Below are 14,700 nucleotides of genomic sequence, written 5' to 3' on the forward strand. Positions count from 1 at the left end.
ATATTTTCAAATTCCTCCTTCTCTTGGAGTTACGTGGATATATACTCTATGTAACAATGGATTGCTCATTTTCATGTGGGACATTTTGAAGAGATGGGAAGAAGTTTCCTTGTTGCTTTTAAGGTAACTCTAGACCCTACTGGGGATAGTAAAATACCTCTCTCATTTTCTATCACTCATCATGTCTTAAGGTTACAATGGCCAACTTTGTCTTTGGGATATGCAATGGGAGTATCAACTGGGAGGTTTTTCAATAAGGCAAGAATCTTAAAATGATAGATTTAGATCCAGTTAGGAGGGACCTTAGAAGTCATCAACCTCCTTTCTCTAGATGAAAAAAATGGAGATCCAAAGGATTTAGTGAGAGGCCAGAATTATAAAGCTAGTAAGAATCAGGGATGGAATCTGAAATCAGGTCTACCTCTTTCCCAGGCTGGCACTCTATCTACTAGACCATACTGCTTCAAATCTTTAACAAACTAAAATTTGGTCTACGTGCAAATACTAAGGGTCCATTCAATGCATCCAATGCATGACTCCATTTAGCTAAACTGTTCTTGAATTTTACACAAGAGAGTCACAGAAGAGTAGAGGACTGGTGAAGGCGATAAACTCATCTTCTGGAGGTAACATGGTAGAGAGACTATGTTAGCAACGATGTGGTACACTGGGAGAAATCTCCTCCCCACCAGCCCCATGGAATGCATTCCTACAGATTGTGTGTATATTGTTTGGGCTGTTTTTCATATACTCCACAGCTGGGAATTCAAGATGCTATACTTAGGCAAAAGTCCATGAAGGAATTAATTGATATGAGCCAGAAGTTGATTGCCATTTAAGTACTCAGCCTCCACCATTGCCAAGTTTCCCTCTTTGCAGAAGGAACTGTGCTTGCCTGCAAACTGGCTCACTCCGGATGTGAGCACAAGATGGAATTCAACCTTTAATGTGCTGCAACACCTGCTTGGAAATAAAGGGGCTCTGTGTCTTGTCCTCCCAAGGAGCTGACAGCTGACTTCATTACTGTGGAATCTGGCTGAGATAGCTGTGGCGACTCCTCATCCCTCTGAGATACAGACCCAGGAGGGAGGTGCCAAGTGGGCCTGGGTGGCAGGCAGGGGCTCTGCCAGCAACCCATGCTGGGCCACTTTACTCCCAATCATTCTTCTCACTCACATGAGTGGAGTTCTCATTACCTTCCATGCATGCTCCCTCCCTGTCCATGAGATAGATGGTAGGAAGACCTGGAGCGCCGGGTAAATGGAGAGCTGTACATTCTACAGCGGTATCCAGCTTTTTGAATGGGTTTTCTTTCCTGGAAGTTCAAGAGTATTCCATCCAAATGGGACTACAAAAAGAAATGAAATACTTCCAAGACTACCAGGTTAATCAATCACAGAAAACAGGATGAGGACTCCCTGACTCTGAAGATTTTCATCCTATTCATGAGAATTGACAAGCCGCAAGGAATAGACAGTGGTGTGATGGATAGGAGGATGGACCAGAAGATGGGAGAACAGTGCTAATGCCTGCCTTGCTGCTTCCTCTTTAGCCCTGACCATGCCCCTACATGGATCTATAAATCTAAAAATAAAATCTAATAAAATCTAAAAAAATCTTGACTAACCCAATGTTCTGAGTTATAGGAGAGACAGAACTTTGCAAGCTTCAAAGGGCTTAAAGGAATGCGACAACTTTTGCTACACTAGGACTCTGAGCCACACGAATCCACTTGTTTGGGTCTCTGATTCCTTATCTGTAAAATTATAAGAATGGAAATAATTGAACATCAAAGTCCTTTTCAATTTAATTTTCTAAGGGAAAGAAATAGGAAAGGGGCTGGCAGCAAATGGTCCAAAGGAGGAAATCCCTCCTAGCAATCCAGTAGACAATTTCTCTGTAATGAATTGACTTGTCCAGGGTCATATAGCTAGTATGTCTCGGAATCAGAATTTCTAGATCTTTCTGGCTTCAGGGTCAGCTTTCTTATCCACTGTTCCATATCGCCTGCTGTAGGAATCTATATAAAAAGTCGCAGACTCCTGGAGTCTTCTTTCTGTGACTAGAGATGAATCTGTTTTCTTAGGATGTTGCAACAGTTCTGTTTAATCTTGTGACTCTTCCCCACCCCAACTGTTACAAACATAAGGCTAGGAGACTTCCTAATCATTCTAACTTCCTGGGGTTTACTTGGCGTCGCATGCCTCTGTTTGTAAAGAGACGCTGTCAAAGGTAACTTAAGACCCATCCACCGGCACCTGCTTTCCCAGAGAATGCAGAAAGGCTCACGTTCTTTTTGTAAAATCCAACCCACTCATTAGTAATCATAAGTTTTAAAGCTTAAAAAAAATCTTGATGGATTGTGGCTATTCATTTTAAATGCAAAATCTTGAATAGACCAGAGATTTTAATTTTTTTAAATATAGCTGAGTATTTTAATTATGAATGCACTTGCAGCATATTCTCAGCATGCTTCATTATTTATGTTGCCAGTGAAAAAGCTTTTTAATTAAATAGCATGCTGACAATCCATTGTGGAATGTATAGATGTAGGTTTCACTCCCTTTAAAAAGCTAAATCTATGTATGCATATACATGAGACACATTGGTGAAACCACTCAGCGTTATACATACTTTAATCATTATGAAATCGGTGTTTCCGGAATGGATTTAAAACTGGATTCAAACTTTGGTTTTGATAACTAATATGCCAGTGATAGGGCTGGCAGTTAATATTTAAATTATTCAACCGACCCAAGGCTGCAGTGAATTTATCCTCGAGGTCGCTGGTATCCCAGGTTTCATCATTGTCTGCCGGAGCTGATATGGGCCATAAAGGCCACCAAGTCCAACCTCATCATTTCCTGATTGAAATTAGAGAAATGGTGACTTATCCAAGATCATTCAGCCAGTGAGTGGAAGAACACATGCATGATTTCTTACTGCAAAACTAGTTTCCTCTCTAGTCCATACTCATCCCCAAGAGGGAATGGCAGCTCCATCCGTGGATAAATGAAATGACAGTTTGTGCCTTCATTTCCCCTTCTGAAAGGTAAGATGAGAATTTCTGCATGTTCATTGAAAAAAATCTGATAATATTCCTTGGGTGTTATGGAGAAGCAAACTGACAACAAATAGAATTTAACTAGGTAGGTCTTGATGGCTTAGAAGTGCCTTCCCCAATAGGTTTTGAGCAATAATACATGTATAACCCAGTGGAATTGATTGTCAGCTCTGGGAGAGGGGAGGGAAGAGGGGAGGAGAGGACAAGAATCATGTAACCACGGAAAAATATTCTAAATAAACTTAAAAACATAGAAGTGCCTTCCCCCCACCAAGAGCAGAGTATATACTTAAAACATTTAAAACATTCTCCTCATTTTTCAAATGAAGAAACTGAGGGTTGGAGTGATCAATTGACTTCTCTAAGGTACAGAATTAGAATTTTCCAGCCAGGTGTTAAGATGATCTTCCATACAAGGAGGGCTTTTCCAGGTGGCCAGGTAGCACAGTGAATAGAGCAATAGGTCAAGAATCAAGAAGATTTTGATTTCAAAGTCAGCCAGTTATCAGACACTTACTAGCAAGGTGATTCTGGGCAAGTCTTTTAAATTAAAATTTAAATTAAAAAAATCTTTTTGCCTTGGTTTTCTTCATCTGTAAAATGGGGACCATAATAGTAGTTACATTCCCATTATTTATATTTATATATAAATAATATATAAATATATTATAGCTTAATATAGTGGGCTGGCACATGGCAGACATCAGCTTTCTTTCCTACTCTACTGTGATGATAGTGTCACAGAATAACTGGGGCCAGTCCTCTGAAGGAAGTTGGAGGGGGTAGGGTTGAATATCTTCTGAATTAAATCTGCTTTCCCCCCCCCTCTAAAACTCCTTAACTTTCCTTCTTAGAATCAATACTAGGTATTGGTTCCAAAGCAGAAGAGTGATAAGGGCTAGGCAAACCGGATTAAGTGACTTGCCCAGGGTCACACTGATTTGACCACAGGACCTTCTTTTTAATATTCAGTTGTCCAACTATTACCCAGGATGAGGTCAGAAGGAAAAGCAAGGCTGTCCCAACACATAACCAAGGATTCAATCCACACCTTGCAATTGTTCTTGTATTTCCTTTCGGCTAAACTCTGACCATGGGGCTCCTGTTTGCATTATTAACCATTTTCCCCAAGAATAGGACAAAAAGAAAAAAAGATGGATGCACCCACGGCCCATCATCCTCCCGGATTCCTGGCTGCGCGAACCCACAGGTAAACCTTTCTGGACGAGATCAGGCCGGCAGCCGGTGTCGGGCTTAGAACTGCTCCCGGTCTGACTGACTCGCCGTTGTGCTTTGTCTATTGTATGAACAGGGCTGCTCCTTAAATACACATGAGCCAAACTGCCTCTCAAATTGCAGCGATCTACTTCGAGTTCAGATTTGCACAGCATGACATGAATTGGGCTGCAAATTATGCAGAAAACAGCCATCTCATCCATCTGTGATGTCAGAATTTTCAAGTACAATGTGACCTGTTAGTATCTCGATGAGCCGAAGTCTATTAGGTCTGATTCTTATCCTATGGAACATGATGGAAATGCTCCCAGCTGAATTTGGCCCCGTGTGAGAAGGTTAAAAATGATTGAGGTTATAATGTACAGGAGCAGAACAGAAGCCCGAGACAGTCTCTCAAGAGTAGGTTTCCTATCCGAGGGTGCAACCAATTAGGTTTTTAATGGCAGAGTAACTGGGAAAAAATAAAACACAGATACACTCATACATAATGGTAAACTGAATTTATTTCCTCTTGGAAAACAATTCCAGTAATCTCCAGGTTCAGACCGCAGAGTAAACATTAATAACAGTAACATACAGGTTAGTTCAACTGATTCAAGAATTTGGCTGTGTGAAATCATTAAGGAAAATTTTGAACACTCAAAGCTTCAAATGGTATCCAGGAAAAAAAAAAGTTTCTTTGACAATCTACATAACAACTATTGCATATATGATAATGCTATCTGTCATATCGCAAGGCTTACAAATATATATATACGGGCCTTATTCAGTTGTGGGTTTCTGCTCTGTGAGAAAGTCTCTTCACAGTTTGCAAGAATCTTCAGCAATAAAAAATAGTCTTGGGTTCAATGGTTGAAATACCAAAAAGAGAGAGATTCCAGACTTAAGTATGCAGAAAAGGAAGCCCAAACATAGCTGGGACGTAAAAACTCAGTTGTTTTTGATTGCTCTTCCTTGAAAGCAACACTTTTACTTAAGCCTTTTTTGCTCACTTTATTTTTTTTTTAAATCTTGCTTGAATAGGGCCCAAGTCCACGCGTCTTTATAAGACCATTTTAGTATCAGACAACATAATACATGTGCAACACTTTATATACAGGTCTATCCGGTGCTCAAAAGTTCAAACACATGAACATCCAACAGTTTTGATAATACAAGTCTTATGGTACAATACAATGTTTCTGAATAATATACATTAACAATGAAGGTTTCGTGCAAAGAGTAAAACATGTTCCCTTTTTGTGCCACAAAAGAAATTGTCCTCAAGAGATAGGCCTTGCACTAACTGCTGTGTTGGGTCATCGTATGGTTCTGAAAAAGAGAGAGAGAAAAAAAGAATTAGAGAGGAGAAAAAGGTATGCATTATTTTATTTTCACCAATATAAGAAAAGGTGACTTCAGTAATAACAGTGATCAATAATAATAATAATATATCATTTATATAATATAATAATTATATGCTATATATATAATAAATTATAAAATAATAATATAATATAATAATAATCACTTATATAACACCTAAAGGTTTTCTCATTATTCTCTCATTTGATTTTCACAACATCCCTAGGAGGCAGAGGTAATGAGTATGACCCTCATTTTACAAATGAGGAAACTGAGGCAAAGAGATTTTTAAGTGAGTTTTTGACAGTCACCCTGTAGGCAAGTATCTGAGGTCAGATCTAAATTCAGGTCTTTCCAACTCAAGGACCAGCACTCTAGCTGTTGTGCCATCTCACAGACCCATTTTACCAGGACACTGTGGATCCGTTGTGTTTGTTCCCCGCTCTACCCATGATTTCATTCATCTAGGGAGCTGGGGTGTGGGGACAGAGGTCAGAGGAACTCCCTTTGGCAATGTAAAATGCCCTGCTTTGCTATTTCAAACAGGAGAGAGAGTTCTGGGGCATCTGAGAGATGAAGTGGTTTGTCCAGCATTGCACAGTCAAGGTGGCTCCTGACTTCAAGGCTGGGACCTCCTATAGCCGCCATGTTGTTCGATCATTTCAGTCTTACTCTTCCTGGCTCCATTTGGGGTTTTCTTGGCAGATACTAGAATGGTTTGCCATTTCCTTCTCCAGCTTATTTTACAGATGAGGAAAGGAAACATGGCTAAGTGATTCACCCAGGGTCACATGGCTAGTTAGTGTCTGAGGATAGATTTGAACTTGGGAAGATGAATCTCCCTGACTCTAGACCTAGCTCTTTATTCAGTGGGATGCCTCGCTGCCCTATGACCACTACACCACAGAACCACATGCAGCCTCTCATCTGGGATGTAATCTGGGTATTAAAAAGTTAGGTGATTTGTTTAGATAGGAAATACATGCATTTTTTGCAGCTGGAAAATGGATCACTCTGTTCCTCAATTACAACCATTTTTAAAAATCTACTTACTCAAGGGGCAGGGTGGTACTGTAGAAACTGGCTTTAGGGTCTTAGGTTCAAAACCTGCTGCTGCTACTTACTAACTAAAAAACTTTAAGTAAGTCACTTCATTTCCCTGGGGCTTAGTTTCTTATTTGCTCAAAGATGAAGTTGGGTTAAATGACTTTTACGGTATCTTCTACATGAGTAGAAAACATATCATTTTATATATAAGGCCATCCTGAATATCCTATGCATTTTATATTTCCCTGTTTGTTTGTTTTTTGGTTTGTTTGTAATTGCATTGTCCTCTAGAAAACCTTTCTAGACTCCCTTTCTCCACAACCCTACTACCAATTCAACCCAAGGGCAGCTCGGTGGCAGAGTGGATAGAGTACTCTGCCTAGAGTCAGGAAGACCTGAGTTCAGATGGGACCTCAGACACTTGCAAACTGGATGACCCTGGGAAAATTATTTAATACTTTTGGCCTTGGTTTCCTCCAATTTAAAAATTTATAAATCATAAATTCCTGATTTATAACATGAATTGGAGAAGCGAATGGCAAACCACTCTGGTATCTTTGCCAAGAAAACCCCAAAAGGAGTCACAAAGAGTGGGACACGACTAAAAATTACTAAGCAAACAAAAATGAACCCAACCCCAACTGGCCCACTCTTCCCCTTCATACCTGTTGGCCCCGTCCGTATAGAGAGAGGGAAACAATGTGATATAGCATAAGGACTCCTGGGATTGGAATCGGAGACCAAAGTCTAGCTACGTATATGACCTAAGTTATCCTCCGTGAGTCCTAGTTTTTCCTCTCCATAAAACAGAGAAAACAATTCTTGGACTATTTACCTTACAAAGTTATTGTGAGGATATTGCTCTTTTTCCTACGAACGGTTCTAAAAACGTGACATATTATAATGTCTGTTGATTATGTACTTTTCTCTCCTGCGGTAAAGTATCTGTCTTTGGGAGTCAACAATCATTTCTGACGTTCTTACAGTGTACCGTGTGCTGGCACTGGACAGGCTCAGTCCCTGCCCTCGAGGAGCCAGAGTGCAAATAAGACACATGGAGGAAACCCAGGAGCAGACACTAGCAGCCGGGGGAGATTGCTTTAGGAAAACCCCTCTGGTAGCAGGGAGGAGACCTCAGAGTCAGGGAGCAAGCTTCCTTAGCACCTGGGTCATGTGGGTTCTAAATATTGACTCCTAGAAGGTAAACTCAGTACTAGGCACTTAGTAACCATTTAAAAAATACTGACTGCTTATGTAATTTGACTGAATGAAACTGAGAGGTACTCTGTGTCCTGGCTTGTGTAGTTTTTTTTTTTTTTGGGGGGGGGGATTGGTTGTTTTTTCAACACTTACCTTCCATCTTAGAATCAATATGGCATATTGGTTCCAAGGCAGAAGAGTGGTAAGGGCTAAGCAATGAGGGTTAAGTGACTTTCCCAGGATCATCCAGCTGGAAAATGTCTGAGGCCAGATTTGAACTCAGGACCTACTATCTTCAGGCTCTCCATCTACTGAGTCATCCAGCTGCCCTGACTTGTGTAGTTCTTAAGAAGAGCCTCCTCAGTCTTGACCAATGACACATGTAAAACCCAGAGGAATTGCACATGAGGTACAGGAATGGGTGGGGGCAAGGGAAGGAAAGAACATGAATATTGTAACCATGGAAAAATATTCTAAATTAATTAATTAAATACATTTTTATTTAAAAAGAGAAAAAAGAAGAGCCTCCTCAGGGGCAGCCAGGTGGCTCAGTAAATTGAGAGTCTGGCCTGGAGATGGAGATGGGGAATCCTGGGTTCAAATATAATCTCTGGGTTTTTTGGATTTGTGACCCTGGGCAAGTCGCTTACCCCCAACTGCTTAGTCCTTGTCACTCTTCTGGCTTGGAACTGATATCTAATATTGATTTTAAGATGGAAGGAAGGAGCTATTTTTAAAAAAGAGTTTGTTTTTATGTATGTTTGTGGTGGAGTGGGGTGGGGGGGAGGGAAGGGTGACATGGCCAATTGCAGAGGCTTCAATGGCTCCTCCATCCCAGATGTTGCACTCAATAGTGCTTTGGATGAACTTTAGTTCCCTTTAAGTCAAATGCAGGCTTTGGCCCATTGCGCAGCTTGGGCTCTCCTGGTCAGTGTCTAGAGTCAGCTCCAATGAGGCTTGCAGTGGACACTCTCATGAGGAGAGAAGAACATCGTCTCCGCTAATAATTCTTCCCATCTAACTGGGTAGGGAACGTCTGATTGAATTAAACACTGACGAAGCCCCTACACGATGTGCCTGTAACAGCAGAAGCAGATTCCTGACTTCAAAAGGCTTAGGTTCTACTGAGGCCAAAGGAAGGCTCCATAGGGAAGTGCAATAAAAAGGAGGAAGGGATAAGGGTAAAGAGAAATGAAGACGCACTTCTCTCTCTACCCTTATTCTAAGGATTTATTCTAAGACTCTGCTGGAGTCTGATGAAGACAACTTCCCTCACAGTTCTGACTATTCTCAGGAACCTCAGACAAGATGCCTGGGGAGGGTGGGGGGGGGCAGGGTTGGGAAATCAAGGAGAACCCTGGAATGCTGAGTTAGAATAGACAAATTCAGAACAAAAGAATCTGGCTTGTGACACTCTTTGTGCTATGGGAGTAGGTCATTTTCAAGCCTTCCTTATACATATAATCATTGGGCCAAGAACTGGAAAGGATCATTTAATACAACAGCCTCATTTTTCAGATGAGGAAATGTGGGCCTAGAGAGTGGCCCAAGATCACACAGGTAGTCATTGATCCAGAACTGAAACCAGGTTCTACAATTCCATATGTACTTCTCTTTCTATGATTCCACACTGCCTCCTAGATGCCCAAACATGGCCTTCAGTGGTATTTCAAAGAGAATATGTCCAACGCTGAAGGCATCTGTCTTTCTTTTCTCTTCAGATATTGTCTTTGCAAGCCTCCTTCCCATCTTGACTTTCCTGCTTCTTTAAGTGACATCATTGACCAAGTAATCCATGCTGAAAATTCTGATGTTTCTATTTCATTTTTCTACCTCCCTCATTACTTCTTTACTTCTCTCAATTTTTGTGCAAATCTGCTTTTTTTTTTTTAAATGAAATCTGTTTAATGGTGTACAGGGGGTACAGCAATTCTGATTCTGCTAAAGTTTTCCAAAAGGAAAGTTTCATATTTTTAAAAATAAAAATTTTATATAAAGTTTATAAATGCATAAATAGATGAAAGGTAAAACATAAAAAAATGACTAAAGTATATAAAGTTCACTCTCAAGGCCTCACATTCCAAATTGCCTTGGCCTTATCAGGATAGGTCAAGTCAAAAAAGAGAATAGTTCCCCATGTTCTCCTGAGGCGAAAAGAGGGAGGTAGAAATATCTTGGAGCCTGGTTCAGACCCTCACTCATACTCACCACTATTTTATTTATCTTCTCATCAGTCTTGCTGCTCCTACCTTTCCTTCCTTCCAGTCTATGCTTTAGATCACCACAAGATTTCTTATGCATGGCTCCCCACTGCCTGCCAGGTAAAGTGAATATTTCTTGACCTTATCTATCTATATTCAAAGTTCTCCACCATTTGGCATCACCCTTCCTTTCTTTAGATAATTCTCATCCCTACGCAATTGGTGGAGGTAAACTGGACTTCTCACATCTTTGTTTCCTACACAATACTCTTCTTCTCTGGGACTTACACCTGTGCCCAAATGTGCTCCTTTCTCTCCTCATTTCTACTCGCCACAATCACAGCCATCTTTTAAGTCAACTCAAATGTCATCTTCTCCATAAAGCCTCCTTAATCCTTTTCCCATTGAAATATTTCCCAGTCAGACCTCAAACAGGTGATACTATTTGAGGCCTGGAGTCTGTATCATTTTGAATTGAGGTTATTTGTTCATGTCATATATCCCAAATTAGACTCTAAGCTGCCTGAGGGCAGAGCTCATGATTTATTGAATCTCTTTATCCCCTATAATAGCTAGAATGATGTTTCACACAGAACAGATATTTAAGAAATATTTGCTAAAAATGAACTATTTATTTCTACTCAATATGAACAAACAAACAAATTAAAAAACCAAAGGTACCCAGAGGCTATTTAATCCTTGAATACTTAATCATTATCCCTTTAAAACCAAATAATTCTTGAGAACACATGCATGTGAAACCACCATATTGTAAATCCTTTTTAAAATATTTGGGCAGGTTCTGAACAATTGGGCTATAGCTCAGTATACAAAGGCATAATTTTCATAATGTTTTCTTTTTCTATTAGACAATAAGCTTCTTGATGGCAGAAAATATTGTTATTGTATTAGTAACTAGTACAGTCCCTGGAACACAATAGGCACTAAATAATTTTCTGTCAGAAGGAATGAAACTGAAATGAATCCATCAATGAGGAAAGCCTAGTAAAATGGAAAGAAGACTGGATATGGAATGAAGGGAGCCTTGGCTTCAAATCTCAGTCTTGTCCCTTATTATTGTGTGTGGTCAAGCCACTGAACTTCTCTGGCTTCAGTTTTCTTATATGTAAAATGTAAAGACTGGAACAAAATGGCCTAAGATCCCCTTTAAATCTAAATCTATGATCCTGTGATCCCACAGGGGGATTTTAATAAAAAGAAAAAAATATTTAAACTCATAGAAAATCAGTGTGAATGAACTTGGACTCCATAGTTGGAGTACTAAGATATTTTGGAAGAAATTTTGTCTTTATACTGAAAAGGACAGAATTTAGATACGTTCTTCATTCAGAGTGAAAAGGAAGAGCTCTTATTACAATGTTCTCCTGCCTATGAAGGATACTTCAAATTCAGTAGTATGCTAGGGGTAAAAAGAAAATAGCAGACATTCTTTTCCAGATTTTTAAAACATGCCATTATCTCATAAGATTGTAGATGTAGGGCTGAAAGATACCACAGTTATCCAGTTCCATAATTTACAGAGAAGGTAAGTACTTTGTTCAAGATCGCCCACAATGTAAGCATCAAAGGTGAAAGTGGCTCCTAGGACTTCTGACTTCAGTCAGTGTCCTTCCCTTTGGACCACAAATGTTTTCAAACCACGGAAGGTGAATTACTTATGTTGATGGACCAGAGATAATGTTGTCTTAGATCACATACACAGTAAGCAGCGGAGTTGGGATTCAAATCAATGTTGGAATTAATGGCAAAGTAGAGTAATCACATCCCTGACAAGACTGGTTTATACTATGATATGGAGTGATAGGCAAAAATTAAAAAAACAAAACACACTCTAGATTTCCAATCTTACTCTAGTAACAGCCATCTACTTTAGTATGTTAATCACATATAATTACTCCAACCAGGAGTCAGAGTTTTCCTAGTTACATAGAGATAGGCCAGTCTGTTAATGAGAGCCTGTGAGCTGTGAATATGGATGCCGCAATGTGAGAGAGAATAATTCAATTTCATAAACAACTCAAACATGAGCACTCCTTAACATGAGAAAGTTGGCACAAAAAATAAAACTGATGAATGGCCATCTTGGAATGGAGGTTTCTATGAACATCCCTCCACTTTGGCCTCACACCTATCCAACAAAGCAAGCAGAAGAAATGTAAATGCTGATTACACATGCAAACGATTTACCCTTTTGGAGAGAAGTCAGGGAGAAGAGAGAGTGCTTAAAAAAGTCAGAAGTGAAAAGTTTCCTCAAAATGGGAGTCTGGCCCCCATTTTCAATGCCTTGTGGTCTTCGGTCTCAATGCTATGACCCATGGAGAAGTGACCAACCAATGACAGCAGGGCTGGATTAGGAGGTCTCGGATCTATGATTGAATTTTGGCTCTGCTACTTATTAACTTTGTGACCTCCAGTAAGTCACTCAACTCTCTAGACTTCAATTTACATACCTCTAGAATGAGGAAGTTGGACTGGATGACCTCTCATGTCCTTTCTAGTAATATATCTAAGACTTATGGGAATTTTTGAGTTTTGAAAGTTATCTTCATATGATATGGAAGAACGAAAATAAGATTGGCATTAGTTTCCAACTTGACACCACAAAAATAGATGATTCCAAAGAAATGGATGACAAAGATTAAAAATAAAAAAAGGAAATAGGTAAAGCTGGAAAGATGGGGGTGGGAGTGGGACAAAGGAAGGGAGGAGGGAGAAGAAAAAAACTTGGGTTGCACTTGCCCCAACTACTACTATATTTATCACACTATCACAAGTCAACCTAGAGATACTGAAGGCATAAATCTTTAGTAGAGCAAGTAGAATAACTGGACAGGCCATCGATGAGCAGCCTTCCCAGCATAGTGGTTTTCAGCTCTTCAGGTCTTAAGGAAACCACCACATTGGTTGCTACAGAACAAAGCAGTGGGTAATCTCACCAATTTTACACAGCAATTCACAGTCCCCAAAGTACTTTAATGCAATGACAGGTTATGAGAGAGAGAGAGAAGAAAAAAAAGTCTGTTCCAATGAAGGAAAGAGTGTTTTACATAATCGAGAAGTACATCAGTGCAACATCGACAGAGAGGGGGTTAGGAAAGAAAAGGAAGTAGGAAGAGAACTTCTGTAATCCCACAGAGAGCCATATTCAATGCTGCAAAAAGCCATCCACTGGAGACCCCATGTCTAAGTAACTGAAAATTGCAAACCATTAATCCCAGTTATGAACAGTTGTTTTTCAGGGGGAGGGTGGGAGTGCTAAAAAAAAATCAAACTCACAACACACCTTTAAAAGAAGATCCATTTAAAGATTATGCTTTAATGGCAGAAAGTTTCAAAAACACTTTCTCCTATAAAGGTGCTAACACCCCATTTGAAAGAATCTTTCTTTATTATTTTTTCTACAAGTGTGAAGTTCAGCTCAAAAAATCTACAGACAGCTGAGGAGCACAAAACATTCTTTGTATCACACTGTATTTCTTTTTAAACCTGAGATCCAGTTGTTTTTTTAATGAGGCTCAAATTTCTCTTTCATACTTGGCACTACAACAGATGACTAATTCAGACTTTTTCTTTCTGAATTCTGCCCACATCTAACAGTGAAATTGTTTATTTCTACTTAAAATGCAAAGCAGAATACACACACATATGTTTGCATGCATTTTTGAAATAGGAACAAAGTAGTCCATCTTTTTACTGTAAATATCCGCCCTGGTGATTCCATTTTCATACAACCTATACATGGAATTTACTCCACCATGTCCTACTATTTTAAGCTTAGGATCTCCCAAACACACGCAGCTTCACATGGGCACAGAAGTCTGGGAAATGCAACTTCCAAGTGTTGACAGGCTTGATTATACTCCCATCTCTAACGTCATGTTCTTAAGACTGCCCCCTCTTATAAGGCTCCTCGAGAGACAGCATCTTGTCTAGATCTTGGACTTCATTGTTGACCACCACAAAATGGGAAGGAATATTAATAGAACAATATCTTGATAGTTCATCACCTGCATAAAGTGCACCAGAGGACAATTTCCAAAATCAGTAGAAAGGAAAAAAAGGCCTTATCTGGGGCAAGAACATTGAGGCCCAGGACAGGCAACATAAAACTCCTTTATATTATCTTTGTAACTTCTGGTATGAAAATAACACAAGTACATAAGATAATTACTGAGCGGTAGTGTGGTTTAATAGATAGAAAACTGGCCTCTGTATCAGGAAGACCTAGATTCAAGTCCTGACTTGGATATATATTGGTTATATCAGTCTGGACAAGTTACATAACTTCTGAGCATCCCAGATAATCTGCTAAGCCTAAAAATTTCAGATCAGGTGCCTATATGCATTGATAGATATGTTTTCATCAACCAGAATTCCCTATGTTGGTTAAATCATACACCTGCGCCCCCACACACACCATGGCAAAAAAGTCCAACACACACACACACACACACACACACACACACACACACCACACACACACACACACTCAGGCCCAAAATATTAATTCAGTTTCATAGGAGGGAGAATTAGTTACCAGAGTTACTTCTAGCTATTGAAGGAGTTCACATATTTTCACTCTCTAAA

At 39.7% G+C, this 14,700-nt stretch overlaps 1 protein-coding gene across 19 annotated transcripts in view; it reads right to left on the bottom strand.

The window, feature by feature from the left end:
• Positions 1-4,785: 4,785 nt before the first annotated feature.
• ZNF521 (zinc finger protein 521) overlaps positions 4,786-14,700 on the bottom strand; it is a 348,179-nt gene continuing 338,264 nt past the window's right edge. For all 19 annotated transcript variants that reach the window (XM_056823812.1, XM_056823825.1, XM_016431652.2 and 16 more), the window contains one exon: positions 4,786-5,611. In XM_056823812.1, the coding sequence (XP_056679790.1) occupies positions 5,582-5,611 (30 nt within the window). In that variant the 3' untranslated portion in view covers positions 4,786-5,581. The remainder of the gene's footprint in view (positions 5,612-14,700) is intronic.

Source organism: Monodelphis domestica, chromosome 3 (assembly GCF_027887165.1).
Source record: "Monodelphis domestica isolate mMonDom1 chromosome 3, mMonDom1.pri, whole genome shotgun sequence".
Lineage (NCBI taxonomy): Eukaryota > Metazoa > Chordata > Mammalia > Didelphimorphia > Didelphidae > Monodelphis > Monodelphis domestica.